Genomic DNA, 20659 nt, shown 5'->3' on the forward strand with positions numbered 1-20659 from the left:
CTTGGCCTCCTGGTATTGTATACAAGCATACACGATACGGTCGGGCAAACAACCAGCTATAGCAAAATGGAAATCGATATACTGGAAAGAAAACCCGAATCACGATGAGGCAACGAGCGGTTCCTGCAACACCGGTAGTTACCGGTTCCGCTAGAATTGACTATCCGCTAGAGTCCACCAATGTAGGGGCAAACCAGGGGTGTCTAGATTTTTTTCTAATAAAAAAACCCATTTGAACGATGAGATGTGTCGACGGAAGCCCTTTTTTATATCTAGACCGATGGCGATGATGATAGACGTTTGGGCTTCGGAAAGAACTTTTGAGGTTTGGGGCTGATAACTTAGACTTAGAGCATCTCCAGCCGCGTCCCCCAAAGCGTCACCCAAAGCAATTTGAGGCGCGCCGGACCAAAAAATCATTCCAGCCGCGTCCCCCAAAGCTTATTTTTGTCCGGCGCGGTCCGATACGGTGTCCGGCGCCCCGAGCCCGTCCCCATCCCACAGGGGACGCTCCGGGCACGCCGGACACAACGAAAAACGAGGCGAACCGACGCGAGTCCGACGCGTCAGCGGCTCGGAAGGCTAAAACCCCGTCGCCTACCTTTGGTCAAGCGACGTTAATGGCGTCCCTGTTTTCCCAGGCGACGCAGGGACGCGTCTCGTCGTGCATGGCCACCCGCTGCCGCCGCTGTTTTAAGACGCCCTGTAGTTCTCACCGCTCCCAAACCTTCTCGTCGCCGCCGCCTCCCCCCTCCTAGATCTTCTCCTCGCCGCTCCAAAATGTCGAGCTCGTCCTCCCGCAAGATCTCCGCGGCGAACGGCTTCGGCCGCGGCAGCCTCACCGTGCCGGAGGCGTGGGCGCTGTACCACGCCCGGTATCCAGTCCCACCGGACATGCGGCTGCCAAGCAGCGGCGGCTAGAAGATGGCCGTGAACGGCATGGGCGTCCCGCCGCCGCCGAAGCCGGACACGGAGCAATGGAGGGACGCCATCAAGGCCCGGCGGGCTCAACTCACCGCCGAGGAGCGGTTGGATCCGACGTGGGCGGCCAACAACAACGACGCCTGGTGGACGACGTACTTCAAGGCGAAGTACGACGTCGAGATGTACAGCACCGACGGGCTCGTCGGCGGCCCCAACAGCTGGAACAAGGACGGCCGCGCCCTGTTCTGGGGCGTTCCGGGGCGCACCCTCGACAACGTCATCCGCGGCATCCGCAACGGCGCTCCAAGGTTGGAGATGCCGTCGTCACCGCCGCCGTCTCCTCAATGGCAGCCGAGGAGGACGACGTACTCGTCCTCCTCGCACTCTTCTTCCTCAGGACCGGCGCGATCGACGCCGTCCTCGTCGTACGGGTCGGCGCCCTACACCGTCCCCAAACTGGAGGTGAAGGAGGAGCTGGCGACGCCCGTCAACACGAGGCGTGGCGGCAGCGGCAGCCGGCGGCAGCAAGGGAGGCGCGGCGGCGCCCTCCTCATCCCGAAGCCGGAGGTGAAGGAGGAGCCGAAGGAAGCGTTGCAGGCGCTGCTGCTGGCGGAGTACGAGCGGCAGCAGCGGCTCATCGCCAGCAGCGACGACCCCGAGGACTGCCCAAGGATGCGGGCGACGTTCTTGGCGTCCATGAACGACAAGGACGCCTGGAGGGGCGACCTCGACGCGGCGATCGCCATGTCCATCCGCGACTCCGGCAAGCCGCTGGTGGACCTCACCGACGACGACAAGGCAGGACCAAGCGGCTTGGTGAAGGACGAGCCCGTCGACGAGCGCGTCAAGGAGGAGGTCGTCACCGACAACATGTACAACTTCCAGCAGTACTACGACGCCTCCGGCCGCCGCAAGTACTTCTAGATTAGGTTTAGTTTAAATTTAGTCAAATTTCGTTCGAATCCATGTAAGTTTGGATGAATCTAATCGAATCTCATTAAGTTTAAAATTTCCGAAATTTTGTTTGGGGGACGCGACTGGGGAGCGACGTCACCCAAACGCGGCACGAATAAAACACGTCCCCCAAACGCTCAATCCGGCGCGGTTTGGGGGACTCTTTGGGGGACGCGGCTTAGACAGGTCTGGTAAGGTACATAATTTTGAACTGACCCCGAAAAAAATGTTAACTCAGTTATTCTGGAAATTATTACCAAGAATATAAAATTTCAGTGAAAAAGAAAATAACGAAAAACCAAGTAAAACGCTAAGAGCATTTCCACTCGTCTCCCCGAACGATGTTTTTTTCCATCCGGACGGCGAAATTCGGCCCAGTCGCGTCCCCGGTTCCTCGATTTCGTCCGGATTTGGGCCTAAATTCATCCGGCGATCCCAGGCCATCCCCGGCCCCCCGGGGAGCTCTCGGGGACTCCGGACGAAACAAAAGCGCGCGAAACGGCGGGGAAACTTCCCGCGCGTCTCGTGGCCCCAACTTGTCGGCGAGAGACACCGATCGTCGTCCTCATCGCATCGTCTTCCGCGCGCTGTAAAAGCCTGCCGCCGGTCAGCATTCGCCGGCCGCGTAGCATCCACGCGGCGAGTTAATGCCGTCGCATCGGCTTCCGCGAACGCATCGTCTTCCACGCGTCATTAATCGCCGCCGCCCCCGCCGCAGCCGCCGCGCCTATTTAAGGCACTCCGCTCGCCGCGACGCCCCTGCTCCACTCTTCCTCCATTCTCCCTCCCCTGCTCCACTCTTCCTCCACCTCCAACGATGTCGTTCTCCGACGACGACGACGCCGCCGCCAATGGCTTCCCCCGCCGGTCGCTCCACCAGTGGGAGGGCCACCTCCTCCACCAGGCGGGGTACCCCTGCCCGCCGGACACGAGGCCTCCCGGCGGCGGGTGGAGGCTTAGTCGTGGCGGCGTACCAATCCCGCCGCCGCCTCGGGCGACGCCCTCGACGCCGCCATCGAGGAGGCGCGGCTCACAATGACGGACGAGGAGCGCGCCGACCCGCGCCACCACCCCGACAACTACACGCGGTGGAATTCGTACTTCCTCCGGCGGTGGGAGCGGGAGTTGGCGGCCTACGACGGCCCGCCGCCTCCGCCTGCGCGCAACAACGCCGCAGGACGCCGACGGTGGTGGAGCGCGCCGGGCCGGACGCTGGAGAACGTCCTCGAGCACATCGAGGGCGGAAACTTCCCCATGCTGACGATGCCCCCTCCATCGAGGGCATCGGCGAGCCGCCGCCGGGGAAACGTCTGGCAGCCAAGACGCATGGCTGCCAGCTCGTCGTCTTCCGGATCGGCGCCGAGGTCGTCCTTGGTGCCGGTGAAAAGGGAAGCGACGTCTCCATCGACGCCGGCGCCGGCGCGCATCAAGAAGGAGCCGGCGTCTCCACCGCCGACCAGAGGGCGCAGCAGCGGCGCCCTCGTCATCCGCGACCAACCCTCTTCGCCGCAGCCTGGGCGGAAGAGGACGAAGAAGGAGGCCGCCGCAAACAGGCTCGCCGAGGAGGAGGCGAAGCGCGCGGAGGATGCCGCCATGGCGGAGGCGATCGCCAGGTCGCTCAAGGACCTGGTGCCCGTCGACAACGCCCTCCCCGAGGACGCCGCCCTGGAGTGGTCGAGGCGCGACTGGGAGCGCCAGGAGGCGGAGCGACGAGGCGAGGCTGCTGGACCTGGCCGCCGCGCAGCGACTCGCCGCCCGCGCCGCCACTCCAACCGCCGCCGCCGACGTCGCTCGCTACGGCCGGCCTGCGACACCTCCATCCGGCGTCGCCGTCCCATTCGTCGACCTCGAAGCGTCGGACGACGAATGGTACAAGCCATCCCTGCCTCGGCGGGGAGACGCCGGCCAGGGCAGCAGCAGCCAGGCCGCGCCGCCGCGGGTCGACGACGACGGCTCCGACGACGACGGCGGCGACTACACGGTGTTCTACCGCCATTTGGGCATGTAGAGCGCCGTATTTTTAAATTAGCAGTTGGATTCTCCTAGCCGAATTCGAAATATAGTCGAATTCGGCCTCTATGTATGAACTTCGCCCGTTATATAGTAAATACCATTAAATTTAGTCTAAATTCGCCCGTTTTTAGCCGTAGTTTATCAAGTTTCCGTTTTTCAAATTTGCATCGTCGTCTTCACCTGGGCACGCGACTGGGAAACTACTCCTCCTCACGCCAAATCTTCCTCCAATCCGAACGAAAATTTAGCCGGATTTGAACGTGGTGGGGAGCGCCAACGAGTGCGGATGCTCTAACGACCAGCGGAGACGGGGGGTGGGGAAGGTAAGGTGAGCAATTCGCAAAAAAAAAAAAAAAGTTGAGCAGAGGCAGAGCAACAAGGAAACGAAGACGACGACGACCCGAAGGCGAAGAGGGAGAAGAAGATGGTGAAGCCCACCGACCCGATGCTATGGCACAAGGTGGCCGCCGTCTCCGGTGATCCTCTTCCCCCTCCTCATCTCTCCTCCTCCTCCTTTCCCGGTTGTCGTCTACGCAGTCTGACGGCTGGGTGAATTTGATTGCGCAGGTGTTGCTGCTCTTGGACTTGGCACCTACGGAGCGCACATGTTCCGCCCCCAGAACCCTAGATACAAGGAGGTACAATCTGCTGCCCAGCCTCCATCGATCCCCGCCCACTTCGGACCTGTTCCCTCAAATCATGTACCAATCTGCTTCTTACAATTCGGGGGAAATTTTGACAGATTTGGCAGACCGCGTCCCTCTACCATCTCGTCCACACCGCGGCGTTGGTCGGAGCTCCCATCACCAAGCGCCCCAACATCGTCAGTGTTAAACTTCGCCCGCTTCGTGATTTCACTACTTCTTTAGCTGCGCCCATTCATGCATTTTTTGTTGTTGTGTATGCAGTTCGGAGGTCTACTTACTACTGGAATTGTGCTCTTCTCTGGAACGTAAGTGCGTGCTCCGTATTTGAATTGAATTGCACCGATACTTGTTAACGGGTGCAAAGAAATTTTCACTGCATTGTATCTGAATGGTGGGATTGCAAAAATGATTGGTGCTCATTTTCATTTAGGTGCTACACCGTGGCTTACCTTGAGGACAGGAAGTTCTCTTCACCAGCACCAATTGGTGGCTTTGCATTCATCGCTGCCTGGGCCAGCCTGCTCTTCTGATTGTATCCGAGTCGTAGCCGGTGAAAACTATGTTTACTCTACCCGAGGGTTTGTATTTGTTGCTCTACTAGGTGATGGTTGTACTGATGTGCCACAAGTCTAGAAGAATTGAAATAAAATAATTCGCCTTGATGTTTCACACTCCCTCATTTCTACGTCCTGCAATCTGACCAATTGGTCATGCCAGTGAAGCTGTGTCTCTTGTTTCTTTTGATTTAATGCCACTTCCTTTTCCATGACAGTATGCGTGGTGCGCCGTGCGCGTGTGGCCGTGGGCGTGCGGGCACACTTGTGAGTGTGTGTGTGTCTTTATCTGTTTAATATGCGTGTGTATGTACACGCATGCCGTGTATCTTTGATCTCGCTAGTGAAATATCAACCTGCAAAAGGGGTATGGTCCTAATGATGGCTCAGATCATGAACATACTTGGATTTAGGTCTATGACCATTGCAGCTGTATTGAAGTAGCAAGAACCACCATGTTTCTTGTAGTTTTGCCAGTAGCTGTTGAAGACATATGATGCATGGTCCCTGACTCTATTGGGAATGTAACATGATTTGTTAGGTTCAATCATTGTACAATCTGCACCACCAAGACCACATGCCCAGCTAAGTGCAATATGTAGGATATCATCTGGTGTTTGCTCATCTGCTATGCACCATTGCTTCACCTAATTACGATCATCTGCTTGAATTTATAGGTATAAATGTTTCTTCAAATTCCTTAAACGTCAGTGTTTAATTTATTTATCCGAGAGATATATGAATTCAGACTACACTATTTCAGTTGTTAGATCTTTATTTTCAGTGTCCAGTGATTATATCTGTATTTACTGTGGAATGAATGTTTAATTGGAGTAACAATTTGCCGGAGGACCAATGCGGTATTAGCAGGCTATAAGCTGTAGAAACAAAGTTTGAGTTGAATGTATCTTGTTAGCATAGCACCCCATGAATCTAAGAGGATCGGAAGTGAGGCTATAATTTCTCAAACTCAAAAGTTTCTGCTATCTCATTTAAGAACAGAAAATATATGTAGTCAAGATTGTTACTACCTCCGTCCCACAAAAGATGTCTCGACTTTCTCTAAATTTGGATGTTTCTAGGCACTATCTAGATACATCCAAATTTAGAAAAATCTAAGACATCTTTTGCGGGAAGGAGGGAGTATACAAAAAACTGGTTATGCTACTTTTAGCAGTGGATCTGACAATGGTAGTAGTCTCTCCTTTTTGTATACATGGTTTAGGGTCTGCGTATCTTCTTGGATGTTTTTAGTAACTGAGTTAAATCACTCTGGATATGCTGTTTCAGATATGCCTATCTCTTACGAGCTACCATACAACATGTTTCAAACTGTTAGGGTGTCTTTTATTCCTTGCTCTGAGATCGGATTTTATGTTAATTATACTATTTTGAAAGAAGAAATGCTGGGATGATTAGAGATAATAAGATTTTTTTTAAAAGTAAAGGGATAAATGGCACATGAGCATTCTGGAACCAGGAACTAGAAGTTACCATCATACCTTGCTGAGTTGAAACTGTGGCGAAGTGGAGGATCAAATAAAGTAGCAGTATGAGCCTTGTTGTCGCTTGCTTCTTCAGATTGCCTACACTTGGTGGTAAGGAAGCACACATTTTGCTTCTTTCCACTAGTAGTACGTTAACAATAGTTAACTCTACAGCATGTTTGTTTTATTTAAGGAAATCTACAAGTATGCAGCTCAACAAGTTGTGTGAAGCTCATATAATGCTCAGTCTCTGTACAGGGGAAAGGATGTGTTACATTTATCATCTGAATATTAAAGGCATCCTGCACTTATTCCTTACTTCCTGCACACGTATGGGCATCTATTCAGCATCTGAATTATTCCTCCAGACAAGCAAAGCAAAGTAAAGATTATTCCTTTCTTTATCATGCTCCCTTGACAAGCCAGCAATCTATTGCCTGACCTTGCCTTGCACTCATTTCTGTATAAAACCTTCTTTCAGTTGCGGTATGTGATATCTGCCTGTGAAATACATTTTATTCCCCACCTATATAGATCTCATATCTACATGCATGGTAAAAAGCTAAACCTTCACCTCTGCTTCCCATCCCTTATTTAACTACTCTTCATTAATTTCTCCAGGCATGGGAGATGGGATGATCAGATATGTTGCAGAAATTGATTTACAGGAGTACAAGGATGTTGAGAACATCGCGTTCTACCAGGTTGCAGCAAACTTGGGGTCAGGCTTGTGTATGGAAAGTGAGAGATCGCTGAGGATCCATACTTGTACAGATCACAATGATGTCAACTTTCTGCTTGAGTTTCTTCATCATCTCGTGGAGTCGAAAGATCACTACAGAAAGGTGACTAACCTCCTTTTTCATGGTATTGAGTGGCAGCCTCAAGGGACACAACTTCTCTGTTCATACTTAGGCCTTGGCTCGAATGTGAAGCAGGTGGAGTTCCAGAAGAATGTGTTTATCACAAAATCAGCATTTGCTTTAGTCCCACTCTCAGAAATGCTCCAAAGGAACAACACCTTGAACGCAGTTGTTTTTAATGACTGTAGAATTGGAGCTACTGGAGCGACCCTGCTTGCATCAGCTTTGGCAAACAACAGAAGCGTTGAAGAGTTTCAGGTATGGGAAGACTCCATAGGCTCCAAGGGAGCCGAAGAACTCTCCAAGATGATTGAGGTGAACTATATGTTGAAGCTGTTGATCATACTTGACAACAGCTCCATTGCAGCAGCTCCGCTTATGTCTGCTGTGCTGGCACGCAACCGCAGAGCGGAGGTGCATATATGGGGACACAGTCGTGATACTAGAGGTGGCATGAACAGTTGTAAAATTGTTGAATTCCTTCCAGCAACTGGAAACATGAGGATTTACAACAATATTAATTCTACAGGCCTACAACGGGTTGCTTGTGCTTTGGCATGGAACACCACAGTGACAACATTGGACATGACGGGTGTCCCTCTGAAGTCCAAGTGGACCAAAGAACTTAGAGGGGTCCTCGACCGGAATAGGAGCCTGAAAGCTGTCAAACTTACCAGGTGTTGCCTCAGGGACAAAGCGGTGGTGTATATAGCTGCAGGACTATTCAAGAACAAGTATTTAGAGAGCTTGATTTTGGATGGAAATCGCTTTGGTGGAGTTGGTTTGGAACATTTGTTATGCCCTCTTAGCACATTTTCACCAATTCAGACACAAGCCAATTCAACTTTGAAGGTTTTGAGTTTTGGAGGACAGAGAACAAATATAGGTAGATATGGTGTAGCTGCAATCTTGCAATTGTTGGAGACAAACCAGAGCCTTATTGAGCTTGCAATATGTGACGATGCAAGCCTGAGATCAAATGACGTTGTCCATATATTTACAAGCTTGCAAAGGAACGCCACTCTTCGAATTTTATCTTTCAGAGGGTGCAAGGGAGTTGACGGGGAAGCAGTCTTACAGACCATTATGAATACTTTGCAGGTCAATCCATGGATTGAAGAAATTGATCTTCATGAAACACCTTTGCATGTTGCTGGCAAGACAGGCCAAATTTATGAAAAACTTGGTCAGAATGGGAGTTTAGTTCTGCCAAATGATCTGCTCGATTTGCCACTAAGTGCTCCTACATGCTGCCGAGTTGTTCTGTGTGGCCAAGATTTAGCAGGTGCAGTTTTACTCGTCGTTTCCCTCCTTTTTCTAATCTATAGGCAGAAATAAAAAGTTCTAATAACCTGTGGAGTTTCTAATTGAATTATGTCAAATATCATTTTTAGTGAATCTGCTTCACGGCATGTGGGCCCGCTAAATTAGTACCTAGATTTTTCTACTTCCTTGTGCTATAAATATTTGTACCTTACATGACAGCTCTACGAACACAAATCCCGTTATGTTCTGTAATAATTGGTTATATTTGATGCTTCAATTTGCATGGTCTCTCAGGTAAAAGCACGCTATGTAGCTCCATGAATCAGAGCATAAATTCAATGAAGGCGCCTCGCGTGGATGTAATGAAAACTCTGAAGACTCCAGTTGAGCAGATGCCATTCACCGAAGAGAATAAGATGAAATCAATCTTTGATGGAAACACAAAGTTGACAATGTGTAATCTTGGTGGACATGAAGGAAGTTTTGCATTGCATGATTTTATGTTTGTGGTTCATGGTGGTCCAAGCGTTTTTATGATTGTGTCTAGTTTGGTTGGAAAGCCTGCTACGAAATATCCGAAAAGCGTAGATGAGATTGAATGGGAGCTCATATATTGGCTGAGGTTCTTGATTTCAAGTTATAGGCGGAGAGTTTCACACTCATTTCGACCCTGTGTAACTGTAGTTCTCACCCATTATGATAAGGTATCTCATCTGCCGGAAGGGCTACAGCCAATTGCTACCGTTGTACAAAGGCTCAGAGAAGACTTCCATTCCCATGCAGAAATTTACCCCACTGTTTTTGCCGTCGACTCAAGATCGTTAGTTTCAGTAAGTAAACTGACTCATCACTTGCGAATGACAACAAAGACAATAATCCAACAAAATGCTCAAGTTTATGAAGTATGCAATGATTTGATCAAGATTTTGCATGACTGGAGGTTGAAGAATAACAAAGCAGTGATCAAGTGGGCTGAGTTCTGCGAAATATGCCAGCTCAACGTTCCGGCGCTAAGATTGAGATCGAGGCGTGATAATGTGGAGAAAGTGAACACACGGAGACGTGCTGTTGCCAAATCACTGCATACCTTAGGTGAAATAGTATTTTTTGAGGAACTTGGACTTCTGGTCATGAATTGTGAATGGTTCTGTCGAGATGTCCTCAGCCAACTAGCTACATTGAAGTTAATCAAGATAGAGAGTAGTGGTGGTTTTGTCCGCAAAGAGGAGCTGGAGAAGATTCTGCAAGAGAAGCTGCGCAACCAAGTTACAAGATCAAACTGGAGAACTGGCGCATCCTTACAGGCTAGTGATATCATAAATATATTGCTAGAACTTGAGTTATGTTATGAACAGGACCCTGGGAACCCACATACATTACTCCTGGTACCAGCTATTCTTGAGGAAAACAAAGGAGAGACTGACAAGTGGCAGTTAACTATGCCGGAATGCAGATTCGTTGGAAGGCGTCTTGAATGTGAAGATATACATATGCTCCTGACAAGTGACTTCTTCCCAAGACTGCAGGTAAAACAAACTGCAACAGATAATTACTACTGTAGTGTGTAGCTGCCCACATGTCTAAGTGATTTTTCTTTTTCAAAAGTTTGGCTCTGCAAAAGAAATGTTCTGATGTTTAATTTTAAACATATATACTGACTGGTGGTTACATCTTGATATTACTTCAGTGTAGTTTCCATTTTCTAAAGGAAGATTTTCTTTCCAGGTTCGTCTGCACAACAAAATCATGTGTCTCGGACATCAGGAAGCAGTTTATAACCTGGAGAAAAACCTTATTTATACAGTGATCAACGGTGTCCATGTAAAGGTGGAGCTGGGAATGAAGTTAGGCTCTTCCATAGATGTGCTTGCATGCTCCGGTAAAAATGTTACCGAAATGGTGAGGCTACTCCACAAGTTCGTAATCCCAACGATACTGAATTTGTCTCCCAATATGAAGTTCAAGGAAAGCATTCTCAGGCCCGACTGTGTGAAACATCTCATACCGCGAAGGTTCCGTGCAACTCAGCAGCTCCCTCTGAAAAAATTAAAGCAAATTCTACTGTCACTGCCGGCAGAAAGCATATATGATTATCAGCATACCTGGAGTGCTGTTGAAAGCAATAAAAGGGTCATCTTAAGATCAGGATCTGATCATGCCAGAGATCTGCTATCAGATGACGACTTCCATGAAGTTTTGCACCGGAGGTACTATGATTTACAGTATCTTGCAACTGAACTCGCCGTCGCCCCAGATAATCAGCAGCAGCCTGAAACCATCCCTGAAGCAGACATGGTTGATCCCTCCATATTAGGCATCGCGAAAGGTGTCGAGATGGTTCTCCAAAGACTGAAAATAATAGAGCAAGGAATAAGGGACTTGAAGGAAGAGATTGCAAGCTTGAGGTACTACGAGTATCACCTTGTGACTGAACTCCACAGGAAAATGGACTACGTGATGAATTACAGCATTCAACTGGAAGACAGAAAAGTGCCTCAGATGTTCTATCTTGTCAGCCTAGACAACCGCTCCAAGAAACTGGTCACGAGGATACTGCCTGGTATGCGATCACTACGTGTGCACATGTTATGTGAATTCCGAAGAGAAATGCATGTGGTGGAGGATCAGGTGGGGTGCGATATGATCCAAGTGGATAACCAAGCAGTGCAGAGCCTGCTGCCTTACATGAGCAAGTTCATGAAACTCTTAACATTCGCCCTGAAGATTGGCGCGCATTTCATCGTCGGGATGGGGGAGATGATACCTGACCTGAGCAAGGAGGTGGTGCACCTAATGGACTCGTCAGCCATGTATGGTGCGGCTACATCCGCTGCATCGCTGGGGGCTTTAGGCGCAGCAGCGATGTACGGAAGAACGAGGAACAGAGGCGCCAGCGACATGGGGGAGGACATGCAAGCGGCTAGGCAGTGGCTTCTGGATTTCTTGAGAGGACAAGGGATTTTGACAGGGATGGACATTGCACAGAGTTTTGGCCTGTGGCGTGTTAGGTACAGAGATGATGGCCACATTGCGTGGGTCTGCAGGAAGCACATCGCCGCAAGAGGAGACGAGATCTTCGAGCTGCCACTCTGAACCATCTGCTCCAGCATGCCCACAGTCCACGACGACAGGTGCTGAACCATCCACTCCAACATGCCTAACGGTCTGCAGCCACAGGTACCTCCCTCTAATGTCACGTTGCTGTTAGCCTGATAAGTGACAGTTGATAATAGTGCAATTGTGTAATGAATATGCTCTGTTTTTACCACTCTGGTCTATCAAATATGTGTACTTACCTGTTTCTCTTCGGATTCAGTTTTTGCTGCTCTGCGTTCCTGTGTGGTTTTTCACACTAATTATGAAGTTATTTTCGTTCACTGCCAGTTTTTTCTACGAGTATACTCATAGTGACGTGATTATATATAAAGTAGGAATTGATTTCCTTGTAGAAAAACAGAGTGTTTACATTGACTCGGGAGGGATGGCTGACAAGCGCTGCATCGCTTAATCGATGTAGAGGCTGAATTCATGGTTTTCTGTACCAATCCAGACAATCACTGCTGCTAGGTGCTAGCTACATACATGGCATGGTCTGATGCTCAGAATACCGGGCAGCCCTTGACAACAATACCCGGCGCGGTGGGGCATGTGGCGAGCGGGCAGTGGTCGACCTCGGTGCCCCACCACTTGAGGTCGTGGTGGGCGTTCTGAAGGGCGAAGAAGATGAGTACCCCCATGAATGCCGTACCGGCATCGAGTGCCGCCGACAGCACGTAGTTATACTTCTGCCACCACCCCTTGCGGTACCTGAAGACGAAGTAGTTGAAGATGGTGCCGGTGACGAGCCAGCTGGCGATGTTGGTGGGCGTTGCCGGCGGCATCCCGGCAAACCCATAGGAGATGACAGGCACGTTGATGAGCGCGATCCACTTCTTCTCCGGGAAAGCCCGGCTCAGCAGCCACACCGGCACCGGCAGTACGGCGCCCACGATGAAGAGCCACACCAGGTTCCGGTACAGCCCGTGCTGGCCGAAGAGCCGCCCCGGTCCGATGAGGCCCCAGATCACCGAAGCGTCGAAGGTGACCCGGTACTTGGGACACGTCCAGGGGCTGTCCGGGTGCAGAGCCTCTACGTCGCAGATGTTCTCGATGCTGTCCAGCATCCACCATGCCACCGCCAGATTCACCACGCCGGCCACCACCGTGCCGACCAGCTGGGCAGTGTACATGCAGCGCGGAGGGATCTTCATGTAGTGGCCGAGCTTGAGGTCGGCGAGGAAGGACAGTGCGTGCACGGTGCTGATCCGGCCGTAGATCTTGAAGATCAGGTTGGCGATGGGCTTGCCGGGCAGCGCGTAGCCGATCATGAACTGCGCAATGATGTCGTACCCAGGTTGCTGCAAACAAATCATGGAACCAAGTTAATCAGACGATGAACTGATGATGATCAAGTGCAGGCCAAAACTGTACTGAAGAGCAGAGCAAGAAGCTAGATAAGACTCATGGCGTGCCTGGTTGGTGGTGGCCTGGATGACGCCAATGGGCAAGGTGACGATGAAGGCGAGCGCGAAGGCGAAGAGCATTCCCCACCAAGGCAGCTGCACCTCCTCCTTCCACACGAAGCACATGAGCAGCGACACCGCCACGCTGCCGGCCAGCAGCACCAGGAACCACCACTGCGGCACCTGCTTGTACTTCTGCATCAGCTTGGCGTGCACGTCCAGCTTCGCTGCCGAGCCGATCGCGGACCTGCTCTGCCTCCACATGTCGGCGCCGTGGAAGAGAAGCACGTGCACGATGGTGGCCGAGAACCGGAGGAACCCGGAGCCGATGGAGATGGCGAAGAGTGGGCTGAGGTACAGCTTCCCGTAGTTGTCGTAGGCGGCCACATTGAGGTCGAAGTCCTTGGTGAGCACCTTGGTGGTGTCGTACTTCTGGCCTGTGGACGTGAAGAGCTGGTTGGAGAAGATAGGGAATTTCCTGGCGTCGAAGGTGTTGAACCGCCAGTAGCAGAGCGGGATGATGACGTAGATGAACATGACGAAGCCGACGGCCGTGTTGGCGATGGACGCCCACGGCGCCACCAGCGGGCTGCCGTGGTACGCGGAGATGCCCGCCCAGTCCAGGGTGAATGCGCCGACGCCCAGGCCGTGATACCCGGAGCCGACCTGCTGCGCCGTGATGCTGCGTGGCCACACCCAGCACGCCCACGAGAAGAAGGTCAGGATCGGGAGGAGGTAGCCGGGGAGGGCGTAGTAGGCGAAGCTCGCGAAGAAGAAGATGAGGAAGAAGCGCATCCGCGACGGTCCCTTGGACGGCTTCCCACCCTCCTTCGTCTCGTGCAGCGCCCTGCATTTGTAAGTGGAACCCAGATTAAGATTACTTTGTACTAACAGAGAAAATCCTATAGAAGATCTTCCACCTTGTGTTGCAAAAACAGAGTAAAGAATGGTTACCTGAAGAGTGAGACCTGGGCGAGATTAGAAGGCCACCACATCTCGGCAGGGTCAACCAGGAACCTCCTCAGCATTCCAGCCCATCCGTAACCCAGTATCTGCAATTTGCATAGTTTTTTTTTATCATAAGTTTGCACAAGTTAGCGACAAGTTAGTGTGAGTCAAAACGTTCAGTACTCTGCATGACTGCATCTTCAGTTTTTTGCTTAAAAAACATCACATGCATGCAAAAGGGCAACAGAAGGGCAACCACTTTCCTTTCTGGATGCCTACTAGTATTGAACTAATCCGCTTGATGACAGTGCCTCCATGATGAAATATATTTAGAGAATACATCCATGATGTAATATTGCACTGACAGTGCCCGCAATCTGACAGAATTTTAAAGTTGACCGCTGTAAAATTCACAGGAGGTGCGTGCATACGCCAAAAGAACATAATTTCACCAATTATTATTCCTAGGGCCCCGGATTCGGTGACGTTCGCCGTACTTAAGGTTATTTTTATCCGAGTTACTATTTAATAGAGAATATACATTCATGATGTAATATTGCACTGACAATGCCTGCAATCTGATAGAATTTACAAAGTTGACCACTGTGAAATTCGCGTGAGGTGCTGCATACGCAAGAAGAACAGAATTTGGCCAACTCGTAGGGCCACAGATTCTGCTGTGACGTTACGCCCTTATTCTCATTCCGATTTCCTCTCTTTTTTGCCCCAAATATATGATTGGTGGCTACTTTGTACGCAGAATAGAACATCACAACATCGATTGGCACCTTGACATCGAAAACTCTAAAGGCAGCCCGAGCTTGGGTGCTCCTTTTATCGAATCCTCATCAGACCATCCATTTCATTAACCTACGTCATAATGCGTTGTGTATTATTGTGTATAGACAACCTGGTGAATACAGAGCCTGGACACCCCCAACCACATCACTTGTATGCATCGTAGAACATGCAGGTTGAAAAGTAGTCAGGCCCATTCAATTTCCTTTTCTCTCTCTCATCCCGTGTCGAAGCACATCTCGATCCCCACCGCCTCCGCTCTGGCCGGCGCCGCCGCGATTCCCCCACCGACGGTGATCCCACGACTCCCCGGCCAACGGCGCCACCAGCCACCGCCGCCCTGACGAGGTCACGGTTGCTATGTATCAGCGTCTCCCTCGGCTAGGCCCTCTCCCCCAGCCAGAGTAGCTCGTGGTTGTGCGCGTGAGGCTCGATTGGTCTGTGCCCATGGCTGTAGTGCGCGCCCGCACATCGTCTGCATCAGGTGCTGGCAGGGACGGAACGGGTCGGCGCTGGTGTCTTGGATAACCTGACCCCATCCCAGTAGAGGTGAGACCATAGCACTCCGTGTGGAGCTTCGTCCCAGGGTGCTAGCTAATCAGTACGGGATGCACTAGCTAATCTATGCATCATCTGCTAGCTCTTTTAGTGATGCTCTATTTTTTGTTATCTGGTAAAATGTTGTACTAATGCACATAGAGTTTAGAATTTGCTAGCCCCATGTGATTAAGTGCAAATTTTGATTGCAATTGTTTGGGATAAACTGATTTTAGAGACAATAGGAAATTTTAGAGTCCATGACATGTAGGCCACACTTATAATTGACGAAACAAGGACAAGTTTCTGTCCAATTAGGTCTGCTGGTTGGGTGCAGACTCTTGTCTGGGGCGACCCATTTTAGAGAATAATGGACATTTTTGTGTCCGAAATAGGTCTCCCCTTTGAAGATGTCCTTAGATTATAATTAATTTTTTAGTTGAATAACCCCCCATTGTAAACAACTAAACATTATCAAAATTATTGATATATACTAGCAACCCTTTTATTTTTGTAATTAAGCATCCGTATAGATAACTTCTCGCCATTCTCAAACATCTAGTTCATTTGCTGTCACTAGCCCACCTACAATCACCACAACTACCCTAATTTAGCTTATAAATCAATTCTGCATACAGTTCACACACCTCTATTTACTGGCTATGCGAGGTTATTTTCATACTTCTCAAAATTACCGGCGGTTCCTACAGAAATGTGAGTGTTGCATATTGTATATTTGTTGTTAATTATCTCCCAGGTAAACAAAACTTTTAATCGATCCAAGATTTTCATTTCATCAGGTCATGGACATACATGAGTATCCTAGATTAGTAGACATTCTTGGAATTGTTATCAGTAAATGCATCAGGGCATGGATTTCTCATTGGAGCTATCATCTTGAACCATAATTTGCGGTAAATCTATCTCCTTCGCATCATTTTTAGCTTAAATAACTAACAATACAACCCAGTTAGTTAGGAAATTACACCACATTACTTATTAACATCACTAACTATAATCCATCATTTAATCACAGTTAGCTGCCATGGCGGTAATGGATTATTGAAACATGGCGTCTATCCGAAACCAATTTGTTAAACTGGGGTTTACCGTATATTCTTGCTAGCTGGTGAGTTCCACTACACTATAATGTTATAGATTACCAATTAATCGGTACACAAATGCATTTTATTTATGTTATTAATGCACACATACCTTTCCACAAATCAAAACTAATCTTGCTTTTGAAATGCCGAACAAAATAATTCATGTCATGGATCCTACTGCTGGATCTCGCTGCTAACCGCAACAAAGAAGCTAGAACCTACTGCAGATTTTATCCAAAGGGAATTATTTGAATGCATCTAGAAATATTCCGTTGACTGGCGAGTCGATGAATTCAACTGGTCAAAGCGATTTCCTATACTAATACACCCATTACATGAGGTTATCATTTTACGCTGCTTGAACTTTTGAATCTTCTAAAAATTGTCCAATTTATCTTTTTTCGTGATGGCACAAATTGTATTCAACTCTTTTTTGAATTGATGAATCTAGTATTCAACTCTTATGCAAATATTATAGTAACAAGAATATTCGTGATGGCACAACTGTATTCAACTCTTTTTTGAAGTGGTGAATACATTATCTGCGCATCTTTCTTTGTGAAAAACTTTGGTGTCTAAGACTTGAAATTAGCAGTTTGTAAGGTTTTACTTTCATATGATTTCTATGGTTATGAATTTCTTTTATATATTTACCCAGCCTGAAAAAATTATGTAGCTATCAATCTTTGTTGTTGCAATGGGGTTCCACAACATAGCTGACAATTTATTTTACTTACAATATACACAGGATAATATTTATAACCACGGATGAATGATATTACACCAAGTAATGATGTTGCAAGGGAGCTTATCCGGTTTTGCCGAAGGTCGCCTCCACGTGGCTAACATTGAACTCACCATGTCGGATTACAGCAATGCTGCCACTGTTGCGAATGCCCAAACAATGTAAATTATGTCTAAATCCATTAGTAGTATATCAAAACTCCAAGATCCCCAGGGCCTGCATTCTATATGTTCACTGCTAGACAATCTCATTTAAATCAAAGACATCCTTGTTCAACAATTTTACATTTTTTTTGCTAACACTAAAACCACGTTTGTGTATATTAGTAAGAAAACTTACATCGATCTGAACAAAACTAGAAAGATGGATAACCATTGGCATAATCATAGTTTCCTTGGTGTTTACATTGGAAATTTATTAAGAATTCTCGCTACGAAATATCTTGTATTCTATCCTCGTTACCTTTGTCTAAATTTGGTGTCTTAACTTTGTCTCAAAATTTAGACAAAATTAAAACATGTTTCATTGGACAGAGGTAAAAAAAAAAATCCATATCTAGAAGCATGAATAATGTCCCTTTTGAAATCTTCTAAAAATTGCCCAATTTATTTTTTCTGCTGAATCTACAATATATGGTATTTCACATTAAAATTTGCACACTGGTAGTGTACATAGTTGAAATTTTGAAAGTTTTCAATTTTTTCAAAAATCCAAGGCTCTAATAGCACTTTTCACTTTACCAACCTCGTACTGTACCGGTTCCAACTAATACACTGCACAGCAGGCACATGATGAGTCTCGGTTGCCTAATGAAAGAACGAAAAATAGTCCATGATGTGCCACAACTTCAACAGTTCACCTGTGCGGTACATGTTCTGACAGGCGGAAATTTATCTTTCTACAATGTGCCAACTGTCCTCATTAAAATTTGTACTGTTGGCCTAGACAAAGAAGATGTGTATTTCTATTTCAACACATTGTATATCACTAGAAAATGGGCAGCATTGATTGCTTGCTGATGAACCACAGCCACTCACTTACCCAGTGCACTTAAGCCCGGGCGTACATCGTCCATGCTCACCTTGACATCTACTAGTGTTGGTCACATCTCTTAGCTTAGCTAGACCCAAGTGTGTGTGTGCACGTCGCATTCGCGTGTGGAATTGAAGATGCAACGAAACAGGGGATAACAGCCCATTCTAAGTACTCCCTCTATACTATTTTTTTAATCTCAAATTCAAATGTATCTATTCATAAAATATGTCTAGATAAATTTAAATTACGATAAGAATTATGAAACGGAGGGAGCAGTACCGTTTCAAAATCAGTCCTTCTAACTTGTCACAGTGATGGAAGACAAATACTAGACGGTTCAATAAATATAGATTGATTAAAAATAGATTGTAAACGGAGCTAACAACCATGCACGGATAATTAGTATACAAAGCAGCCAACGGACCTGCGTGGTGAGGACGAGTAGGAGGGCGCAGACGAAGCTGAGCGTCTGCTTGTAGTATGCCTTCATGACGGTGATGGCGCCGATGGAGTAAGCGTCGCCGCCGCCGAAGGAGACGCCGCAGTTGGCGAAGATGGTGATGATGACGTGCTCCTTGATGTTGAAGGGCCCCGGGTTGAGGTTGAAGCTCCCGAGGCGGCCGCCGAGGAGCTTGACCTCGCGGTCTGGCAGCACGGAGGCCATGAACCGCCCCACGGGGAGCACGAGGATCTGGGCGAGGATGCCGGAGATGGTGAGCGGCTGCGTGCGGTACGTGAAGAAGGTGTTGAGGAAGATGAGCACGACGCAGGAGGTGAGGCCCAGTGTCCACGCCCGGAATGTCATGACCGGCGTCGACGGGTCGTCCGTCTCCGGCACCACCAGCGCCACCTCCTCCACCGGGTACCTCTCCCCCTCGCCGCCCTGCTGCGCCGCCTTCCCTCCCATCGCCTCCTCCGCCGCCGACGCCGGCTTCGTCGACGACGGCATCTGTCTCTCTCTCTTGCTCCTGCTCACGCTCTGCTTGGCTGGCTGGCCCTGAGCTTTGAGTGGAGCTAGCTAGCTGCAATGATTTGCTCGTATATATCTCCGGTGGAGGGGAGTACACTTGTGGAGATTCTTGGATGCTAGCCCCTGACTCTGGTCGTCCCAATTTATATTCCACTTGGCGTCTCTCCTTCCTCCACTCCTCGTACTACCGCCGCCATCAGGGCCCTGGTCTGGACGACGGAGGTAGGCGGAGAAACTCATCAGAGCCGTCCGTTGCTCAGATCTGACGATGGGTAAGCGGCCACCAGGGCACCCGCCGGGCACGGGCCGGCTTGACCCCTGGCGCGCGGGAGCACGAGCGCGGCGCGCCGGGGCACACGATCTATGGCGTACGTGGGTGATCGCGCTCGGCTAATTGGGGCGTCAGTGGTAATGGAAAGTCACTCTGGCAATGGAAAGTGCTTTATATGCTGCTGATTGTGCAATGTGAGACGCGATTGAGTTGAGAGACCAGACCGTCAGCTGCGCAGCCTATTTGTGGATGGTTTCCTTGTGGGAGCAGACAGACCGTATCCTGTTGTCCATTGCTCAACGTTCCACGGCTAGTCGACGGCCGTATACCGGTAAAGCTCAGGCAGTTGCGATTTTCTCCTCAATTAGCAAATATTCCACTGGCTAGCAGCCAACCCTTCCCCGTTGTCGGCTCTACATACACAAGCTACAGAACCACAAAAGGGGAGGCACCCTTTTTCTTTTGCAGCTTCGTGTTTTTTTTTCAGCGCTAGGAAAATCAGCCACCTTCCCACTGCCGGATCCACTTTAAGTGCCAAATGTGGGTTCTCCAATGGTTGCAACATAAAACTCTTGCTTCATTTTTTTGCTCGCCTACAACATCCGTGCAACATATCTCCCCGCAATCCTGCAAGAAATCCAAATTTATTGCACACTGAAAATATGGCTAGGCGGCATTTTTTTTGGTATGCAACAAATCCCCATTTGCCACACATTAAAATGTGTGTCTCAACGCATGCATCATGAGAACCAAACATGTATAATATTTATAACATGTTGCTCATGGGAATACAAAAAAAAATGATATACACTTGTAGCATGTCTAAATACTCTTTGCAACATCAACAAAATCCCAAAAAATGACTCATATGTATCATCAACAAGGGAGGCACCGCCATTCGTCGGTTCAAGCTCACGGGACACAACATGGTTCGTTGAATTGGAGTCCCTCCGGGGCCATATGGATGATTCTTGACTCATTTCCGACCATACCGATTTCTATCAGAGCTCGGTGACACATATTTTAGCTCCCCACGAGA

At 48.9% G+C, this 20659-nt stretch overlaps 4 protein-coding genes and 1 long non-coding RNA gene across 9 annotated transcripts; 3 read left to right on the plus strand and 2 right to left on the minus strand.

Moving 5' to 3' along the window:
- Positions 1–4235: 4235 nt before the first annotated feature.
- LOC124702254 (transmembrane protein 256 homolog) lies at positions 4236–5209 on the plus strand. Its single transcript, XM_047234381.1, has 5 exons — positions 4236–4367; positions 4459–4529; positions 4634–4714; positions 4800–4843; positions 4969–5209. The coding sequence occupies exons 1-5, from the start codon at positions 4316–4318 to the stop codon at positions 5066–5068; spliced, it is 348 nt and encodes a 115-aa protein (XP_047090337.1). The 5' UTR covers positions 4236–4315; the 3' UTR covers positions 5069–5209.
- A 269-nt stretch (positions 5210–5478) lies between these two features.
- On the minus strand, positions 5479–7037 carry LOC124695458 (glucan endo-1,3-beta-glucosidase 4-like). Its single transcript, XM_047228303.1, has 2 exons — positions 7017–7037; positions 5479–5739 (listed from the first exon to the last, which is right to left on the minus strand). The coding sequence occupies exons 1-2, from the start codon at positions 7035–7037 to the stop codon at positions 5479–5481; spliced, it is 282 nt and encodes a 93-aa protein (XP_047084259.1).
- Positions 5654–12288, plus strand: LOC124702252 (protein TORNADO 1). 5 transcript variants are annotated; one of them, XM_047234379.1, is made up of 5 exons: positions 7407–7517; positions 7631–7700; positions 7813–8727; positions 9003–10234; positions 10434–12284. In XM_047234379.1, exons 3-5 carry the CDS (start codon positions 7821–7823, stop codon positions 11799–11801), a joined length of 3507 nt encoding a protein of 1168 aa, XP_047090335.1. In that variant the 5' UTR covers positions 7407–7517; positions 7631–7700; positions 7813–7820; the 3' UTR covers positions 11802–12284. The 5 variants fall into 5 exon arrangements, with proteins under 5 accessions (XP_047090332.1, XP_047090333.1, XP_047090331.1 ...); XM_047234376.1 differs by adding an exon at positions 5654–5769 and having other exon boundaries at positions 7201–8727; positions 10434–12287; XM_047234377.1 differs by adding an exon at positions 6980–7065 and having other exon boundaries at positions 7201–8727; positions 10434–12288.
- Positions 12111–19499, minus strand: LOC124702253 (oligopeptide transporter 3). The gene is made up of 4 exons (XM_047234380.1): positions 18804–19499; positions 14165–14262; positions 13220–14057; positions 12111–13105 (listed from the first exon to the last, which is right to left on the minus strand). Exons 1-4 carry the CDS (start codon positions 19326–19328, stop codon positions 12308–12310), a joined length of 2259 nt encoding a protein of 752 aa, XP_047090336.1. The 5' UTR covers positions 19329–19499; the 3' UTR covers positions 12111–12307.
- LOC124702255 lies at positions 16271–17579 on the plus strand. The gene is made up of 3 exons (XR_007002399.1): positions 16271–16407; positions 16530–16622; positions 17348–17579. It is a non-coding gene; the product is annotated as an uncharacterized LOC124702255 (long non-coding RNA).
- Positions 19500–20659: the final 1160 nt, after the last annotated feature.

Source organism: Lolium rigidum, chromosome 3 (assembly GCF_022539505.1).
Source record: "Lolium rigidum isolate FL_2022 chromosome 3, APGP_CSIRO_Lrig_0.1, whole genome shotgun sequence".
NCBI classification, from domain to species: Eukaryota; Viridiplantae; Streptophyta; class Magnoliopsida; order Poales; family Poaceae; genus Lolium; species Lolium rigidum.